This window comes from Bombus flavifrons, chromosome 3, assembly GCF_040668555.2.
Source record: "Bombus flavifrons isolate JBK064 chromosome 3, iyBomFlav1_principal, whole genome shotgun sequence".
NCBI classification, from domain to species: Eukaryota; Metazoa; Arthropoda; class Insecta; order Hymenoptera; family Apidae; genus Bombus; species Bombus flavifrons.
This window is the reverse complement of record NC_138444.1, coordinates 582,983-603,916: the sequence shown is the minus strand read 5'-3', so window position 1 is coordinate 603,916 and position 20,934 is coordinate 582,983. Positions and strand designations below refer to the sequence as shown.

At 27.0% G+C, this 20,934-nt stretch overlaps 2 protein-coding genes across 5 annotated transcripts in view; one reads left to right on the top strand and one right to left on the bottom strand.

The window, feature by feature from the left end:
- gfzf (GST-containing FLYWCH zinc-finger protein) overlaps positions 1-20,934 on the bottom strand; it is a 112,444-nt gene that overhangs the window by 49,565 nt on the left and 41,945 nt on the right. The window lies entirely within an intron of this gene.
- Positions 1-20,934, top strand: part of how (protein held out wings) — a 46,081-nt gene that overhangs the window by 17,848 nt on the left and 7,299 nt on the right. Inside the window, exons 2-7 of one of the 4 annotated variants that reach the window (XM_069109704.1) lie at positions 969-1,102; positions 7,159-7,275; positions 8,118-8,261; positions 8,707-8,806; positions 10,239-10,541; positions 19,599-19,726. In XM_069109704.1, coding sequence (XP_068965805.1) covers positions 969-1,102; positions 7,159-7,275; positions 8,118-8,261; positions 8,707-8,806; positions 10,239-10,541; positions 19,599-19,681 — 881 coding nt within the window. In that variant the 3' untranslated portion in view covers positions 19,682-19,726. Of the gene's footprint in view, positions 1-968; positions 1,103-7,158; positions 7,276-8,117; positions 8,262-8,703; positions 8,807-10,238; positions 10,542-19,598; positions 19,727-20,934 lie in introns of all 4 variants that reach the window. The other 3 variants (XM_069109703.1, XM_069109702.1, XM_069109705.1) reach the window with 3 other exon arrangements.

Genomic DNA, 20,934 nt, shown 5'->3' with positions numbered 1-20,934 from the left:
TAATATGAGAAATGCTTTTAAATTTGTTATTAATTAGTTCCATATTTGCAAACCCTTGAATTGTAAGGAAATGCTATTCTATTATTTTCATTGCGATAATATTTTTAAGGCTTTGAACATATAAATCATCTAATATAATACAAGCAAGTGTCTAAATATTTCGTGAAAAAATACTAAAAATATATACATATTATGTGCATATTGTTATAAAAATAAATTGATATTATATATAAATTGATATACCAAATATTTTTGTTCAACGATATAGTTTCTATAATCAAAAATTATTGAATATCGAAATGCACTGGTGGATAAAAACGGGTTTAAAAAGTAATCAGCAGGTAAAAATATCATAATTTTACAAAATGGAATTATGATTGACGAGGGCACTGATCAAAAATAAAGATAGGATGTAATATATCTTATAGGATAGATGATTGTTAGGCATGCGATAAAAAATGTTTAATATAAAAGTTATTAATGTTCATACACATATACAAATGCCGACTTAAAAATTTCTTTTCTCCGCCACTATATATATAAATACATAAGTACATCCATTATTTTATTGACTATAAAATTCTCCTATGTGTATCGCATTTATCTTAGTAAGATAGTTCAGGAAATTTAAATTTAATCACTTTAAAAACTTACGTTCTTAGAAATGAATAGATCTTTTATAAATGATTTTATAATTGTCTAATTTTATTCGTCTTTTCATATCACATCTACTCTTTATCATAAAACTAATGTCAATTTACGTGATGAAAGAGTTGTAGATATGATGTTCATCTGCTACGAATGTTCATTAGAGATGATATGTATAATTACAAACTGACTGATTTTATTTATGGTTCTTTTTTATTTCGGTTCTTTTTTTTCAGGTTAATAGTAGACTGTACTCGACGAAATATTTTAACTAAAATTGGAACTAAAAATATGTACATGTATCCCTATTTTTGTTGCAGAAATCGCAAAAGTGCGGGCAAGTCTTTTCCAGATTAGTGGCGTCAAAAAGGAGCCACTAGTTCTGCCGGAACCAGAGGGTGATATCACAACGCTTACGGAAAAAGTTTATGTACCTGTTAAAGAACATCCAGATGTAAGTATTTCTTATTTATATTGCTATATTATCTTAGATAACTTATTAGATAATTTATTGTCTTATAATTAGCGTATGAGTTTTTATTGAAGTATGTACTATTATTAGAGTTGTGACATTGTAACATCTAACTAGATAGCTTACAATTTACCAATGAAAAGTTTTAATAACATTACATATTCAACTAAATATTTATTCATATGCATCACCATTATTACATATCTATTTTAATAATTTTAATTTCTAATATCATTTTATAATAGAAGCCTATGTTTTATATATAATGAATAATAATAATAATAATAATAAGTAATTTAAACGTAAAAGATCATTCCATTGTAATATAGTGTATAGGAATGTAACACATTACTACAAAAATTGAAAGTTGTACTTCCTTCAGTGAAGGTCCTTCAGTAATTCCAATATTTGTTGGAATATTAGCAGCAGTATACATATCTACTTAAGAAACAATTTTAATACGTTTCGTAGAGATGAAGAAAGTTTGTGTAAATTTTTCCTTAAAACATACTCGCTTTCAACATCTTTCTTTTAGACAGATATTAAATAATATTCTAAAAATGATTTCTTTTTGGCGACATTGCTTACGCAACTTTATATGAGTCATATTTTACTTTATTTCTATAGAAAATCTTTAAAAAGTCCATAGTAATTTTTATCTTCTTTTTGTCTGATTATAGAATTTTAAAATACTAAAGATATATATGCATATTAATATTAATGTGTATATATATATATATTAATCCGTATTAGTGTCTATAAACATTAATATGATTATTAGGTACTTAAATAAGGTGTTGGTAACTGACATCGTTTTTAATACATGCTTGGAAATAATAGTTACTATTTTCTTTTCTATAAGAATGGTAAATCTGGAGAAACGTGCACATTTATACGTATTTATCTTTTTCCAATAATCTGTACTCTGATTCTCTTATCAGTATAAAATATATAGAAAATAATAAACGTAGTACGTTATAATATACGTTAAGAGAATATTTGATTCAGTACGCTATCAATATAAGATAAGAATTTGATGTATATTAGAAAAAGTTAGTAACGTAGGTACACTGTTTATGCGTTTTTCTAAATGTGGAATGTAAGTAAATATTATGTAAAAGTTATGGTATTCCGTTGAGATAAATATTTTATTCTCAAAAGTATCTTTTATAACTTTTGCACTTTTGAACAATTAAAAGTTTTATACATATTTTCAAATTATTGTATGTCAAACTTGTTTCTAAATTAATCATATTTTTAAATTTAATTTATGTGTTAATTGTGTAGTAAATATCTAGAAATTTGATTGGAAACTTTATTTTGTTTCGAAAATTTTATTTTGATATTTAAAAAAATTAAAATGTTTTCCTATTTAGGGGCAATAATGATAAAAATCACTCATTGATCTCGGTACTGTATTTTTATTAACAATATAAGATCAATTTTACTTTTAACTTTAACTCAATGCCAACTCAGGGAACAAGGGGATGAATTAATAAAAGTTTATACTCTAATATTCCAAGACTTTAAATAACTTGTTAAGGAAAAAAATGTGAAACATGGGAAATTATGATTATTATTTATGCATTTATATTTGTACATAAAATTCGTTTAAAATGTAATTTCATTCTTACTTTTGTTGTTATGTTTTTTAAGCAATATTGCGCATTAGGTATATAAAATCTTACAAAACAACACATTTAGTTGTATCGTTCAAGCAGTTATTTCTAGTGTTCTTATCGATATATCAAGCTCTGTATACTTGCAATATTACAAGCTAATTTCTAATATTCCATATATTCGTCGATCGTCTAAGCGTGTTTCTGTGTGTTTTAAGCAGTATCAGTACCTGGCAAGAAATTCGTCCAGTGCATTGTTGTTCGTATGTGCAATCCATTCCGACTTACCACACAGGGAGCTCACAAATGTTTCAAACGCATTTACCGTAGGCAGTGAACATATAAATTTAGAAATGCAGTGGCTACAAAAAGTACCCTCTTTCATCTTTTTTCATCTTTATTTATCATAGTATCTACGTATTAATTAATCATTTCCAAGTTCTTACATATATTAAATTTTCATATCATTCAGTAATGTCTCACATCATTATAAAATATGATAAATACCATGAAAATGAAACGTGGAACTTGATAAACATACGCTTTATTATAAAAAATGAGAGTGTATTCAAACACTTTATTTAGCCACTGTTTGTAATAATAATTTTTACATATAACGAACACTAGAAAGAAAACAAGGTGGTCTCTCTTTTTGTTTTCTAGACTGAAACGACACACAGGTTTTTATATTTCCTAATAGTTGCCTTAGGGTTAAACAACGATTATTAATTTGCCTATTTAGTTCAGTAATTATTCTGAAATTAGTCTCCATAGTAATATAAATTAAACATAAATTTACATTCGTTATGAAATGTCTAACATTCACTGTGACATGAAATTAATAGAATGCATTAACAATCGCTGGTGTGATTTATTAAAAAAATACAAAGTTTATGTACTCAGGATAAATATAAGATAGTAAGAGCGGTATCAAATTAACAAATGGTTGAGTCAAATTATGGAAAATACTAAAGTAAACATTGTGACGTGCTTGAACTGCGCCAGCGCGGACATTCAAAGATGTGCAAATGAACTGATACGACATCATGGATTCATTGCGAAAGACAGTGTAGAAGAACTCGTAGAATAGTACAGATGAATTCGACGTTAAATTGAGAAGCTGTTGAGAAATTAGAAAAATTCAGCTAAATCTGACGCGAGATCAAAGCCGCAAGAAGGGACGAAGTTGATGATAGAAATTGAGGAATCGCGGATGATATTAGTAAAAAAGAAAAACTCTAACTAATAAACGAAGATACGATTAAAGCGGTAATGTCGAGAACGTTCAACTATGATTGCAAATATTAGATTATTATATTATATACTATGATATACTATGACTAATATATACTACGAATATTAGATTTGAAATAATTAAACTCGAATTGACATGGCAACATCAACATATATTTTGTAATTCAAAATGTTATTGCAAATGTGTATGTTTCGCGAATAAATGAGTATTAGTGTTTGGTTTTGACGGAGTACTACTAGAAGTAGCCCGAAAATAATGCCGAATAGAATTTATCTCGATTCGCAGATTTTTAAGGCGTAATGATTGCTTCGGAACGGAATTTCAGCCCCATCTCACATGATATAAGCTTGAACCTTAGGCTGGGGTCACACGAGTGTTGGAACGGCGAACGTTACAACGTCCGTCATAACGTTGTATAGTTTGACGGACGTAAGTAGGCGTAGTTCGTGTGACTGACCTGATCCTATGCAAAAGGAGATAGAACGCTGCGAGACGGACGTTGTAACGTCCGTGTCTGTCGTGGCCCGTAACGCCTGTCATTTCACGACCTCGGTCTTGACGAAGCAAATAACGCGAAGCATCACCGTGACTTTTCGTAATGATCTGTCTAAGAAGCATAAGTATCCGTTTTCTTATATACTGCGATAATTTTATGTGGTGGAATAGGCCATGAGTTTATCATCTGAAACATTATCAAACATATGTGCTCGCATATGGATAAACTAATCCTACGGGTGAGATTGTGTTTTGAGGTTTTCGTGAAGCCGTATCTGTAACGGTTCCCATGTCTGGTCTCAATGTTATCCAGCCTAATCGAAGCCTCCCGCATTGCGTATGCAAGAGATGTTTAGAATAAAAAGTATTTTTGTTTGCTGAGTGCCTCTGAAGAAATTTTAAAAACATAAGTATTTCTATAACGTAACGATACTAACGTTAAAAACGAATGACACATTTTACAGAAATGTGAATATACATACGTATATATAATATAAAGGAAATCTTGTCTAGAAGATTAATTTCGTCTACTATATGTTTACTATTTGCAAAAAGTATGTACACATGAAGAAAAAAACTATATAACGATATGAAGCTGCAAGAAGAATAGTTCACCTGAAAAACAGTATGAGAATTTAATAAATTTCACCCAATTTCTATCTGAACAAAACTGCACTAAAGATTTTAAATTTGGACAGTGTTGCTAATGACCTTCGATGTTGAAGCAACATTAAAACAAACAGAAGAGGTTATATTTACGGATTAAAAGAGATTTAAGAGGAATGGATCTGATTATTTCAATTATATTATTTTCAATTTGCTGAACTGCTATTGGTATTGGATACCGTGATAAGATAGAGACAAAATTTATTACAAGCTGAATCAATAACGAGAAGTATTTTGAAATTATTGATGGCAAAATAAATACGTGTCACAAAAATTGCCCTAAATAATTTTACCAAATTATATTATATTGTATCTTTGAAGATACATAATGCCGCATATGTATTATAACGGTAAGAAAATATTTTCCCACAACACGAAGAGATTCGAGTTTTAAATCGGTTTAATATTATAGAAATTTGTCAATATTATATAATATTGGAGAAATCTTGCCAAAATAGGGTACCAAAACGACAAACACGTATGTAGGCAGAAAATTTTAATAAGATAACATGATATTCATTCGATGCGAATGAAAATAAATAAGACAGAATACTATTAAAAATAACTTTTTGATATAAATTTAGTATAAATTTTTACTAAATAGAATGGTTATTGTTATTAAATATGAATGTGTGTTGTATTACACGTATGATATATGTTCGATACTGTTGATTAATTTATTTATTATACATTTTTGATTTTTTAATAATTTTGTCATTGTTCCCTTGCATTTGCTTTCTTTAACATTTGTATTTTTTATTCTTTTTCTTTTTAATAGAAGAGTTTGCAAAAATATATAAAATATACTTAATTTTCAATGTGTCAGATCAATTTTAAATAATTCTTAAGCTATGCTGTAACTTTCTGAAATAAATTTCCCTTATGAGATGAAATTGAGCTAATAACAAGATATATATAAATGTTTCTTAATAACAATTATACATGTGTATAAAGCAATTATTCATCTATTACGATCCACTTGACAATATCATTGTTTAATCACGGAACATTTTATTTGATATTGTATCAGGGGACATAGTTTATAGATCACACAGTCCAAAGGATATTACTTAAATGTAGAACAAATAAATAAATTACAAATAGAATTTATTCACTTACAGAAGAGATTTTACATGTCAAAATTGAATCAAGAGAGTACAATTATTATTAAATTAATAAATGCATAACGACGATAACGTTTTATCGTTTAGTTAGGAGAAACTTTAAGGTAGAGTTAGGAGAAACTGTAGGTAGTGGAAAAAAGAATAAAATAGGAAGGAAATTATGCTTTTGAAATATAAACAATGAAATTTTCTTAGAAATACCACGAAAAAATTATTTTTCGCAAAAAATTAATTGAATGAGGTTTATGTTTTGATCTACTTTATATGAAGATAGTTTTGACGTAAATTTGTTAGTTTCCTAAGTAATTAGTTTTGCATCTATGTTTTATTCATCAAAGGGAATTCGTTTAAAATAAGACTCATAAAGTTCGATATTGCAATATGATAAAATGCTTATTTTACTTCCAAATATAATTATACGGGTTCCGATCGAACGTACAAGCGTGCATGAGGTAATCATTTTTTTTTGAATAAAAGAATAAGAAAATGTATAATAACATTTTTTATATTTATTTATATATTTATATATTTTGCATAGTATCCTACGCTTATTCTTTATATATATAATATAAACGCATGTTACATATAAGTCTACTTAGAAAAATAACTTGTGTAACTTTTATATCAGGTGAATGTTAAAATGTAAGCGCAGTAAAGTACTTTATGGCAACGATAAATAATGACATTTATTTAACAACTCTACTGTTTCTAATTAAATACACAAAAGAATTTCTACTTTTTTCAAAAAATTATTCATGTACATGTGTAAGAATCGCCATTAGAAATAAAACACAATTTTTTATATCATATACTTGCAAACGTAATATGTGGATGTGATGTTTTTCTTTAAAAATTGTCTCAAACTTTGATTTGTTACAGTTTAATTTCGTTGGAAGAATTCTTGGACCACGTGGTATGACAGCTAAACAGTTAGAGCAAGAAACAGGATGTAAAATTATGGTTAGGGGAAAAGGTTCTATGAGGGATAAGAAGAAGGTAAATTTATTGCTTTTACACAGATGTTTTGTATACATAGATATAATATATTTTTGCGTATAAATTTTCGAGTGACATGTACAATTTTTCCTTGTTACATATGTAAGATTTCAAATTTCTCCCAATTGTAACTAGATTTCTAATTAAAATTTACATTATCATATTTATTATATTATAATATAGGTAATAACCATAATTGTGTGCGTGATTAAGTACTCAATTTTTGTGATTGAATATTTTGTACTGATAAAAAAATGATAATGAAAAAGTTTCTACCTTGTCAATTTATACATATATATTTATAACTTCTTTATAATATACACATAAGCAATATGTCAAAAGTACACGATTATTATTCAAATTTGAAGTTAAATATTTGTTTCCAAGCTGCGTATGATCACTGAGAAAACATTTTATCGTAAGTATATGCATCAAATAATAATATGGATATACAAAATTTATTTCCAAATTCTCGTGTTCAACATTAGTTTAGACTTGTCGCGAGAGTTTATTTAAGAAATTGTAGCTTTGTGATTTTTATTGAAACAAATACATGTGAATATTAATTTTTTATTTTAAATTGCTTATATGAAAATATTAATATACAATATAATATAGACATATGATATTAATTCAGGAACTAGTTTCCTACAATTAGATATTTGTTATTACACGCACTTAATATTTATGATATATTTTTAGAATAAATGGCATGCATATGTACTTTGTAATATTATAATATTAATGATTCTTACCATAATAATGATTATAGATAAAGTCTTTTACATTTGTTCACTTAAATTGTATAATTGTACTATATATGATATTAATCCCTTTAACAGGAAGAGTTAAACCGAGGTAAACCAAACTGGGAACATCTGACAGATGAACTGCATGTTTTATTGACAGTTGAGGATACTGAAAATCGTGCAACTTTGAAACTTGCCAGAGCTGTAGAAGAAGTGAAGAAACTTCTTGTTCCCGTGGTGAGAAAGTTCCTATTATTAACTATAACTTCTAATTTTATTGAATTAGTTTCCCCATAATATTAATTACTTCCTATCAGCTGCACCTTTGTATTACTGCACTAAAGTTTCTGCATGTATAAATAAATATTATTTGTTCGTGCAAACTAAAAGAATAAGTATTCACGTGATTTAATTTGATAGAAGCTTAATTTTTAAGCTATAGAGTGATATTCATAGAAAATATTTAATTGTATAATGGCATGATTGATAAAATACAAACGTAGCTTCTCTTTCTTCAATCTCTTACAAATGTTATATGCCAGGCGAAGAAATAAAAAGTTTGAAATTATATTAAAGTAAAATTGTAAATATTTGAAAAAATGAGTAACATATTTCTGAGATTACTATAATTAATTTCAAAAATATTAATATATTTCTTATTAATTATGTTGACTGTTAGCAGGCTGATGGAGAGGACGAGTTGAAGAAGCGGCAGTTAATGGAACTTGCTATTATCAATGGAACCTATCGGGATTCTAACACGAAAGTTGCTGCAGCTACAGGTATAGATTCAAATATTTATTTACCTTTATTTCAAAATAAAATTTCATTAATACTATTTAATATTAGACACTTTTTTTATAGCTATATATATACATACGTACATACTATCTACGCAATCATCGTTCGAATTGTTCATTATTCGAAAGATATTTCGGACGATACTTCGAGGGAGAAGTAATTTAATGTAATTAGTTTATTTGTAGGTGGACGCATGAAGGATATATTATCATGACTGTTATTACTTTTTAAAATGTTACCATGTAATTTTTAATGCATTAATCGATCTATCTCAGCATTCCCTATAAAAAGGTAGGTACCCATTTATCTATGTTGAGAAACTTTTATTTTAATTTGTGTGAAAGACAAGAAAAACCAATACAAAAGTAATTAAGGTAAGCGTCTTTCATACGATAGGTATGGTAAGCATATGCGAGTATGTTATATGTATAAGTGTATTATAATTAAATGGGTTAATAACATTGTATAGAGAATATCAAGATGGATTTATTAGTTCACTTAAAGTTATATGATCCCATTTAAGAAAAATTAAGTATGTTACGTTCATGTAACTTCAATTCATTCATTTACTCTATTTATTATTTCATCATACTATAATATACTATAGTTGCAGCAGATTATATTCTCCTCGAAATCATTAAATTCTTATCTGAACATTTTTTTATTCACAGGGTAAATTATTTTATAAGGAATGTCATTCGCATTTTTTATTAAAAATTGATGAAGATTGAACACTCTGTATATGTATATCTGAGTACTATATATACTTCATGAGTGATGGTAATAAATATTTTGAGAGACGTATATTAATTTAAATTATTTTTAATATCTTTTTGATAATAACATTTATAGAATTCAAAATTAAAATTGTTCAAAAATATATAAGATTTGATTGAGGAATTGATTATATTATTGAATACAATGAGATCAATATCAATGAGAAGCGTGTAATTCGTTCGCAACATTTTAACGGCTATCAATTTTACATATTAATTTCTCTTCTGTATATATCTCAAGAATCTCTGTCCTTCTAAATAATCTGCTAAACTACACTTTCTTAAACGTGATTTAGCATTTTCAAGAACAAAATTTAAAAAATATTATATAAGGAATAGGTATACATATTCAGTTTATTGTTGCTCGATTCACACTTTTCTGACACTACCATACGCATTTAAATCGTTCAAAATATTTTTCATGTTATATGTTATTATACATTTACAAGTTATGTATATAGATAAATGAATCTCTATAACACGATGGAATATTTAGAAAATTAATGAAAGAAGGTAAAGGTACTGAAAGGGGGAGAGGAGATGTAAAAAATTGTTTGCTATGGTTGTAACGATAAATATAAATAAATATAAAATCAGTTTCCTTCGTAACTTGAAATGATGATAATGAATGTTTCAGCTTGCGACGAAGAGTGGAGACGTGTTGCAGCAGCAGCGGCAGAAACACAACGGCTTCTTCCAGGCTTGGCCACACCTATGAGGACACCTAGTGCTCCATTGGGAGCTCCATTAATACTCTCGCCACGGATATCTGTCCCAACCACCGCGGCATCTCTTCTAAACGGTTCGGGTCCACCAGGATCTCTTCTTTCTGCCGGTGATCCCCATGGTTTAATTTACACGCCATATGCCGATTATGCCAACTACGCAGCCTTAGCAGCCTCGCCTCTCCTCGCGGATTACACTACTGCTGATAATTCTGGTGGGTTGTTTGCACGCTGATATTAGTTGCAACAACGTTTTTTATGAATATTTCCTTTTACTATCATTATTATGATTACTGCTACTTGTCCTGTTTGATCTCTTCTCGACCTTCCAGCACAGATTAAGTGAAGTAGAGTGTGCGAGAAAAAGAAAGAGAACGAGATAAAAAGAAATAATAGAGACAAATGAAAAACAATTAATATATTTGTATTTTTTATCAATTTTTAAGTTTGTGTTTCTTCGTGGAGAATTTTCTTTAGCGATAAAAAATACTTAAATAGCATGCTGTATATTCCATATATTTATTTACAAAAACAAGGAGATTGTTGCTAAAGATTTATTTTATTCTATTTTATTCTATTTTATTTTATTTTATTTTGTTTTACTTCATTTTATTTAATTTAATTTAATTTTATTTTATTTTATTTTATTTTATCTTATTTTATTTTATTTTATATATTAATGTACGAATACATGAGAGATTAATGGCATAATTCTACATAGAATATCCTGCCTAATTTTATTGTTTTAACATTTGATGTTGCACAATAGTAACCAATCAGAGAACATAGTAATAAAATCAAAACAATATTTCACTAAATACGGGATTTTACGGGAATAACATGTTTTTATTCAGTGTTAAACATTCAATCGCTAAGATGTATAAAATAACACGCACAAAGTTTTTATACAAATATTTTTACAAAATTCTTGGATCGAAAAATGTAACTACGGTAGTTACTCTGTATAATGATATTAACGCATATGCTGACAACGTCATTTTATATATATATTTACATACTATATATACATCTCTCTGCTTAAAAAAAGCTTTGCTTTAAAAATAGAAATATAAAAGGAATGTTCTCCACTATTAAGCAGAAAAATACATATTTACATATATGTATATATGTATCTTTTTGTTTTTATTTGTATGGTAAGAGCAGTTAATGTCGTCAAATATTTTGTCGCATCTGAAAGCGATTATTATTATTGTCTTTATTTTTATCATTACCATTGATATTACTACCATTACTATATCAATATCGTCATATATTATTATGCTTTTAATTATTATTATGCTTATTATTGTTTTTTATCAGTAATAGGTATTATTGATATTATGTTACTGTTTTCACTATTATATTGCACATTATCCGCAAATCACCATTATTATTCTCATTTAGTTTTATTACTGTTGATGTACCATTTTTCAACATCATCCTGATTGTCATCATTATTATTTTCATCATCCATAATTATCATTAGCAACAATAGAAACATAATGAGCAGATTGGTATAGAAGTCGTAATGATCTTAATGTCAAAATACGACAGTTATTAAAGAAAATAAGAAATTTGATAACATTTCTTGTAATAGAATTAGATGATATTATTTTTATTATAATATTGAATGTTTATACATACATATTAAGAGAGTCACATCAGTCATTTGCTAGTCGTATCAGTTTTGATAGTTATTTAATACTGATTATGTCCAATGATATTATAACTTGCATTTTTAAAACAGATAGTAGCAAGTAATAGAAATATTTGACATTAAAATATGCGTATCATGAAGAGACAAATCTTTGAATTCCGTATAAAGAGAATTAGTATGTGGTAAATACTACATGTATAATATTTGACAATCTTGTATCGAATTGCGGATCTATCGGAGTAAGACAAACTTTGAATCTCATAAAAAATATTTTCTTATTTGATTTTCAACGTACTTCTCTTAAGTATTCGATTCAAATAACTTTCGAAAGAATTTCGTAAGTTTATAAACAATTGACGTTTTTGTATGTATATTTCAAGTAACAATGTTTCTTATTTATTCTATACGCTATTTATGGCTTTTTTATTGCAACGGTAAAAGAACTATTTTTAAAAAAGAGCATGTTATATATTGTTAAATTTTTACTGTTAAATTTTCTATATTGTTGGATAGAATTATAAAAAGTATTCGTATAATTATATACAAATTTATCGAAGTATATTATAATTGAAAAAGAATATAATTAATCGTGTTTTTGTTCAAAGTTTATCATAATATTTAAAATGTTGTTTGATCATATTCTCTCAATCTTTTTTAGTAATGTAATAATAAGCTTTGATTTGTATACTCGAATTTCATAAGTTGGTTTAGAACAAACAAGATTTCAATACATGCAGTATTCAAGCTCGTACGCGATAAGTATAAGAAATCAATTCGTATATTTGTATATATATATATATAAATATACACATAATCGTATAGACTAAAAATTAAGACGACTTCTCTTTGTGAATGAAATACTCGATTATCGTATGTCCAGTTATACACTCATACATTCGTTACCATTTATTACACATTATAGTAGATATATATAGATCAATGTGTTCAGTAGGTATGATATGTTTGAAAAATGAAGTAGTCCCGACTTAAAACGAACCTTATTTTAGTAGGAACTAATAATAGTTTCGTCCGTGGAATTTACGCACACGAATAAATGATTATGTTAGGTATGAAATTGTTACTTCGTCTTTCGTATAATATCGTATTTGATACGCTATTATCTTAGTATTACATATTTTGAAGAATATTTTTCGTATACTTTTCTATTATGTAATAATTGCTACTTATTATCTGTTTCTTTATAATTTGTATATATTATAATCATTATAGTGGTGCTACTGCATTTATTACAGATAAATATTTATAACATGGAATTATTAGTGATGCATGTGCAATAAAATTTTATACTTACATTTTACTTTAAAAAATTGATCATTTGTCGAGGCATGAAACATTAAGAGGTTATTCTAGTCTAGAGTGTCACATTTAGGCCTTTTACGAATTTTTTACAGAGATATCATTAAACCTTTTGATATCAGCGCTTTACACACGTAATTTATTTCTTAAGAATATTCACCGCTATTAATAAATTGAGTGAATCATATGCTATTTAGCGCGATTCTTAAAAAATGTATCCTATTGGATGACAGGTTGAACTTTTAATATACCGAAGTTACAGCAAAAATTTGAGATCAATCAATTGATCGAAGCTTATATTAAAAAACCCGATTTCGAGAAAAACGTATTTAAAGTTTCTCATACCATATCAGTTAACCGAAATTGATTATAATTACGAATAATCTGTTAGGTGAGGAGAGGTTCAGAACTCTTGTTCAGGAAAGTCCTGCTCAACCGATTTATTTTTTCTGTGAACAGTTTTAGTCTTAGCCTTCTTAGTAGCTTCTACCGACATTCTGAACGATGGACTCTTCCTTTTTATCGCAGAAATTTACGTATACTTTTGCTTACTGATCAGTAGTTAGTCTCATCACACAGATAAACATGCAGAACTGCTAAGAATCGTTCATTAAATATACCAACGATTAAAAAGATAGCGATTTTCACAGCTACTACTTTTGAATGTATTTATATGTTTCGAAGCGAAGGAATACATCTTTTTTCTCATCTAAAATGTTATTAAAGTGCCATGCTTAAACTTGAGCTTACCATTAATTTTCTCTTTACGTTATTGTACGTCACACGTTGCTAGCTGCATGCCATTTTTAAAACTTTTATTAATTTTATAAATTCAAGACAATCTTACCGCAGACATGATATGGAAAATGTATACATTGACTTTGAATTGGGTTTTTAAAATGCCTAAACTAGAATACTCTCTTAATACGAAGTATTACTATGTATTATACATATATGTATGTATGCGTATATCATACATATACATCTATTATTGTTTTTTATTTATTGAATATTAATTAGCAACATAATAAAAAATGAAAAGTATCGTAATAACCTTTTCGTAAAGATGAATGATCTGGAATGAAAAAATATGTAAATAATTGGTAAGAAACAGATTTCAGAGATTTGGGGCTTCCATAGAACGGATTATCACACTTAACACTGTTGTACAATGTCATTTTCGTGCAGTACGTTCTTAGATCCTGAAGAAGTTAGCTGCAATGCTGGCGAAACATCAGGAAAAAATTCCATTTGGACGTAGCTTCTATCCGAATAAGCTTTGCATAGTGTTGTATACAATAGTGTTAGGTGAAATCTATTTCAGTTTAAGAAATTAAATATTATAAAAAAGTATTTGTTAGAACATAATCTGTTAAAACAATTCACCTATGTGAAATATTGCTATGAAAATTATTTCAAGCTTAATTTTGTAACTTGAAACCAAATGCGTTTATCATTCTTTTTCTTTATTTTACATTATTAAAAGGAACTTTCATTTTTCAAACATATCACGTCTTATGACATACTACGTATTTTATTTGTATTATTTAAAGGGATTTGGAGAATAGAATGTCTGCACGCGTTAATACGTCTGCATGATCGATTCTGTGGTGCATTGCCATATTGATTATATATTTAATGAAATAATCAAATATTATTTATTGCTATAACTCTAATATCAATATAGCTAAATATCAACATTAACATAATTTATACAATAAGAATTAAGAAAAGAAATAAGCCAATTTCTCGTCAAAAAAACATCAACTACCTATGTACATCTTTACCTTTTTGTTTTTTTACATAATATTATTTTCAGATTGCAACTTTACTCGTATTATTTTATTCGTACGAGTAATTAATATGACGTATCCAGTGTAGCAAAAGATATTTTACTTCTATTTGAAATATTTATTAAATATTCTACATATCTTCAGAGTTACGGTAACACGATTTTCGTAGTAAGTACAATCAAATAGATTATTCTAGTATTATAGTATTCAGTTTATTATTGCACGAGAAATTTGTTTATTTTCAGCCATGTATGTATGTAATATTTTATGACCTTTGACAAGGTAAAAATTATTTTGAAAGTTGCATCGCAATTGAAAAGTGAAAATATTTTAAGTCAAAACTAAAGCCAATATCTTATATATATGATATTATTATTTATTCAATTTTTATATGACAGATAAATAAATATTAAATGTACGCTTATTAAATTTATGTGAAATTTAGTGTACAGAAGTTTGGCATAACTTATTAATGCACATCTGTATTTCTAGTTCTATTATTCCATGTTAGGAATTGTTTGCACATAATAAAGTTATATGATTAGATATACGTATTAAATATCTAATTGTATATACATATAAATAATGTATTTATAATATACCGAGATATTTTCGGGTTCCTTTTGTAGTCTACAATTACTTTTGATTAATTTCCGCAAGTATAAACTTAGTTTTCAAATCACATTAAAAACTGTACTGCAATCTCAAATCGTAATAAATAAATATTTTTGAAATATATACAGTTATATGTCCGAAAAATTTGATATTTACATATATTAGGACTGGAAAACATGTGTGCAGAAATGAGAAGTAAATTATTTAAGAAATATAAAAAGAAATTAAATATCGCGAGATAAAAAAATGGCGCTCAATTCTTGTCATATGTTAAATATAGAATATCGTACAAAAATATCTTGTAAATACCTTCCTCAAATGGAAAGTGACGTATTATAGACACGTTTAAACTTAGAAATTGTATTTTATGCATAAATAATAGTTATTACTAGAAATTAAAGATAGATATTTTTTATATATTTTTATTATATCCATTTCTACTTTCTGAAAATGATTTACCTAATGTGATTTACAGTTTACATCACTAGGTACTAGTTTTTCATATACAATAGGATCAAGGATCGTTACAAACAATGATTGCTAATGCTTTGAAAATAATTATATCAAGTACATATTATACACCTCTAAAAGCAAATTGGTCTTTTTTATGTACACGTCAGTAGATATTTTATGTTCAATACTTCTTTCGTTAGACAACGTTCAATTTATTGTAAGATAAATTATTGTATTACCATGTAAAATATAAGTTACTCTGGTTTATATTTTGACAAAAATCCTTTTTTAATGGTACTCAATATTAATTATTAACGATTATTTGTTTTGGAATCCATTGATCCAAAAAGGATAGTTTTCACATTTTCAATATTTTATTAGTAATAAAATTATACTAGATTCTCAGGGAAATCATTAGACATTTCTAAAATCTTTTATATCAATGTTTAATGGCGTCTCAAAACGTGGATTATTGTAAAAATTCGTTTAAATAATTTCTCTAATTTTTTTCATAGTTTCTGACAAATTAAATACTTCTCCAATTTGCTATTTTATATGGCTGTGATTTTATTAATTCCATTATTGACAATATCATTGGCGGATTGTACTCGTATTACGATACCTAAATATCACATACCTACATTTTCTTTCTTTCGGTAATATAATCTTTTCTTAAATATAACGAATATCAAATTGCTTAATAAATGTCTTAAATTATTTTTTATAGCTTCGGATTCATGTTATTTAAGAAGACTAGATTATCTTATATTTATTTTAAAACAGTTCGATGGATCTGGTTATAAGGAACAATTGTGAAAAGTGATAATCGTTTACGTATTAATATTGATTTTGCTATTTTCCTAAATCCATTTTTATCTTATTGTCATGGTACTTATGTTTAAATATTTTATGTTTCAATATTGAAAATAAATATTTTTACCGCGAGATATTGGAACACAATACTTTAAATAAAATGGAATTAATTGAAAACACTATTGCTATTCAAATAGTTGTTAACATATTGAATATTAAATATTAGATAGTATTTTATAAATATAAAAATTACTCTTTTATAAATATTTTGATAAGTTAGTTTTACAATATTTCCATTGTTACAATTCCTTCGTTTAAATTGTTTTACTATTGTGACTGCTAAACATCCTTTCAATATATAAACTGAATCTTGCTCTGCTGTCAAGTAACGCTCCGTAATTGAAAAATTGTCTTTCTGTAAATTCCTATACACGTTTTCAACACATGTTAAGGTATCAAATACTATCTAATACATAATTAATGTTAATGTTAGGTTAATTTTAACAGAGTGTAAGATATAAGATGTTATTAGCTTATAAGATTTAGTAGTAGTACTTTGATCAAGATAGTATTATAGTATTATTTTGTTAGAAATGGCATAATCTTAGGAAAAATTTTAAAAGAAAAGGAACACAAAATATTTAAATTTTATGTCGTTTTAGAGTCAAGTGACATTCAATTGGAGTTGAAATTGTTCTTTCAGTAACTAATTCCTTAACTGTTTGAAAAACAATTGAGTATTAGTTTATAAATAAAATGTATAGAAATTTATTCTCTCATGAATTTCCTTGTGCTAAGGAACTTTTACTCGACATAAAGAAATAAATTAAGAAACAACGATAAAAATAATATATTAGGGACCAAATACTCTGGTGCAACTATCTGTACGCATGTAAATATTTATCGATTTGTCTAGTTCTATACGTTCAACAATGTAAGCAGTATTTAATAAGTGTTTTCTTTCGAATGAAATCTGAAAATAGCTGTGGAAGACTGTATTGGCCTACTCCGTAAAAAAAATTTTAAGAATTATAAAATTTTTTATATTATAAATATTATTTATGGAAATTATTAACAAACGGTATAGCCTGTCTAGTAAAACTATTTGTGCAAAATAACACCATATTAGAGAATTCAAAGGATATGTTTAATTAAGCTTTTTAGTAAAAAGTACTCAATAATCTTATGTGCAATGATGACATTTATGTAAATTATTGTGTATTGTAGCAACGTGATTTGAATAATAGTTTTATAACAGTTTAGTTATTACGATTCATTACAAATAAATAAAATAATTAATTACGAATACCTATTATTAACGAACAAATAAGCAATAATTGTCCACTGTTTATTGACTTCTCTATAGCCATGAAACGTGAAGAATTTTAATATACATATAGCTAAAATTTGCTAAACGTGATAGTGTAATTTCTTAAAAATCATATAAATATATCTGTTTATTGTATTTAATATATATGTATATATATTTATGTTAGGTATTAATATATATATATATATATTGTATTTTCGATAGATAATAAGAAAACAAATTGTAAGGAAAGATAATTTGTAATGCGCATGTCTAATACTTCAATAATTAGTATCATCGACGATTAGTACTAGACATACGTAAAGCAAATATATTTCAAATATCTTTAACGTGTTAATGAAATTTATGATGCTATTTTTTTAATAGCAAGGTATAAGGTGAAAATATTCGATTCACTCTACGTTAAGATTTGCCGTATGGATACACAAATTGCAATAAACTGCAAAAAAATTTTACATATATAGAAGAAATCGATGATCGGATGACGTATAATTACTAAGAATTATTTCATTTCTTACTTGAGAAATAAGTTTTATTTAATAAATACAATCTGCATAATTCTTAAATAGAAATACGTATGTGTATGCGCCCGTGTATATTTGCTAATAGCTTAATTAATAGATTAATAATATAAATGGGGAAGATTAAAAATTGTTTCAATTTTCAATATTAAAAAGGAAGGAAGAAGAGAAGACGGTTTAAAAGAAGGAACGTATATCTTCTCTAGTTAATCTTTATTTTTACGAACGCAAATATGCGTTGTTCAGAATCTTGTAAAGAAAATTGGAGTTTTAGATCCATAAGATTATTATACACTATGAATATATACATATATATAGTAAGATATAGTAAAAATTTGAAATAATTAATAATACACGTACACATACATATATGTACATATATATAACGCTTTTATGCTATTTCATTTCAGGGGATAGGATAATACCTATACGATAATAACTTTTCTGTTTCAAATTTGAAGATTGAACGCAAACTAATAAAGAGCATAAGAAAAGTGATTTGCGAAATTGTGCTCGAATTATGCTTTATACACGTTTAAATATAAAATATTTGTATAAGATGTAAGTGAGAGCATTGCGGAAACTAAAAGTGAGAGCAAAAGTATAAAAGAAAGAAGCATTGGCTATTAGTTTGCGTTTTAATCGTAAACTTGTGGATAACTTTAATTTGCTATTATTGTTTATAGCGGCAGTTATGTGACCTGCCGAGGACTGGATAATAATAAATACATGTGGAAACAGATGAATTAAACACATTTGTATGTTGGGGACAGGTGCAGCAGCCGCTGCAAAACAACGTAGACACTTGGGTCAGATTCGCGAGCACCCTTATCAAAGGGCTGGTGCTTTGTCGTGAATCCGGAGAGCGCAATCACAATACTGTACGCGCCTCCGTGAAAAGGTTAGTTTCTTAGAAACGTTCCATTTTTTGTATTCCCACAATTATTATTTTCGTAATATCTATATATCCGTATCTATAGTCTATACGTGTGCATAGACAAAGATATTTATTATCTATCTTCTTTTATATTATATTCTATTTTATTGTATATTATATTCCTGTATATATATTATATATACTCCTAAAGAGATATAGATATATAGATATTATATTGTCTCGCAAAATATATTATGTGTATAATGTCTTTCTCTTTCATATAGTGCACACTACTTACAGGAAAAGTCTTCTTTTTATAGAATTGATTGATTTTTCTTAAACTTTGTTACTTTCAACTATTATGATGTTAGAATGAAACTAATAACTCGTTATGCGAAACTTATACACCTACTTATGTTTTTATACGATGGATAGGTCCTTTCAGAAATTATGTGACAAAATATAATGCATCTTTATGTTGTAAACTTGTAAAGACAATTATATGTGCATACATACACACATATATATAGAGTATGTAAGAACAGAAAAGAGCGAACGCGAAACGACAGGTCAAGTCTAACTTTTCTAAGAAGAGAATTGTCAGGACTTATTGTTACCATTTTAATTCGAATGAAACAGGTTCCGCACAATATTGCTATAAAATAGAAAATAGAATAGAGAAACAGTCAACTGTCGATATAATTGAAGTTAATTAAAACCGAGGAAATATGAAACAAAATTAGACTGCAAACCTAAAAAAAGTACCAAAAAGAAACTTCTAGCAAAGAGGATTGAAAACGAATGGACATTTTTGCCATTTTCAAATGGCACTGTTTGTGCCACGTTTAATCGTATGAAAAGAGAATTAATTTTTGTTTTTCTGTTCCAATGTTAAATTAAAATCATTGTCAGAAATCCGTGTAAAGGCAGAATTGGGTGTACATTCACTCGAAGTTGAAAAAGGTAAACGATTATATCGTAGATGTATAATGTTTTATACATTTCTTCCTCTTATACGTTTAATTTCATCTTCTTATAAGTTTATCGCAGTTAACAATTACCTATTTATTAGTCAGTCATAATATCTTGCATCATAATAATAATTGTGTAAATGTTAAAAAATTGCATGTATTCCATAAAGACATGAATATGAAAATCAAATTTAAATTGTTTATGGTCATATGAGAGAGAAAGCTTCAAGGTTCGAGAAAAATCATTTACATTCATTAAAA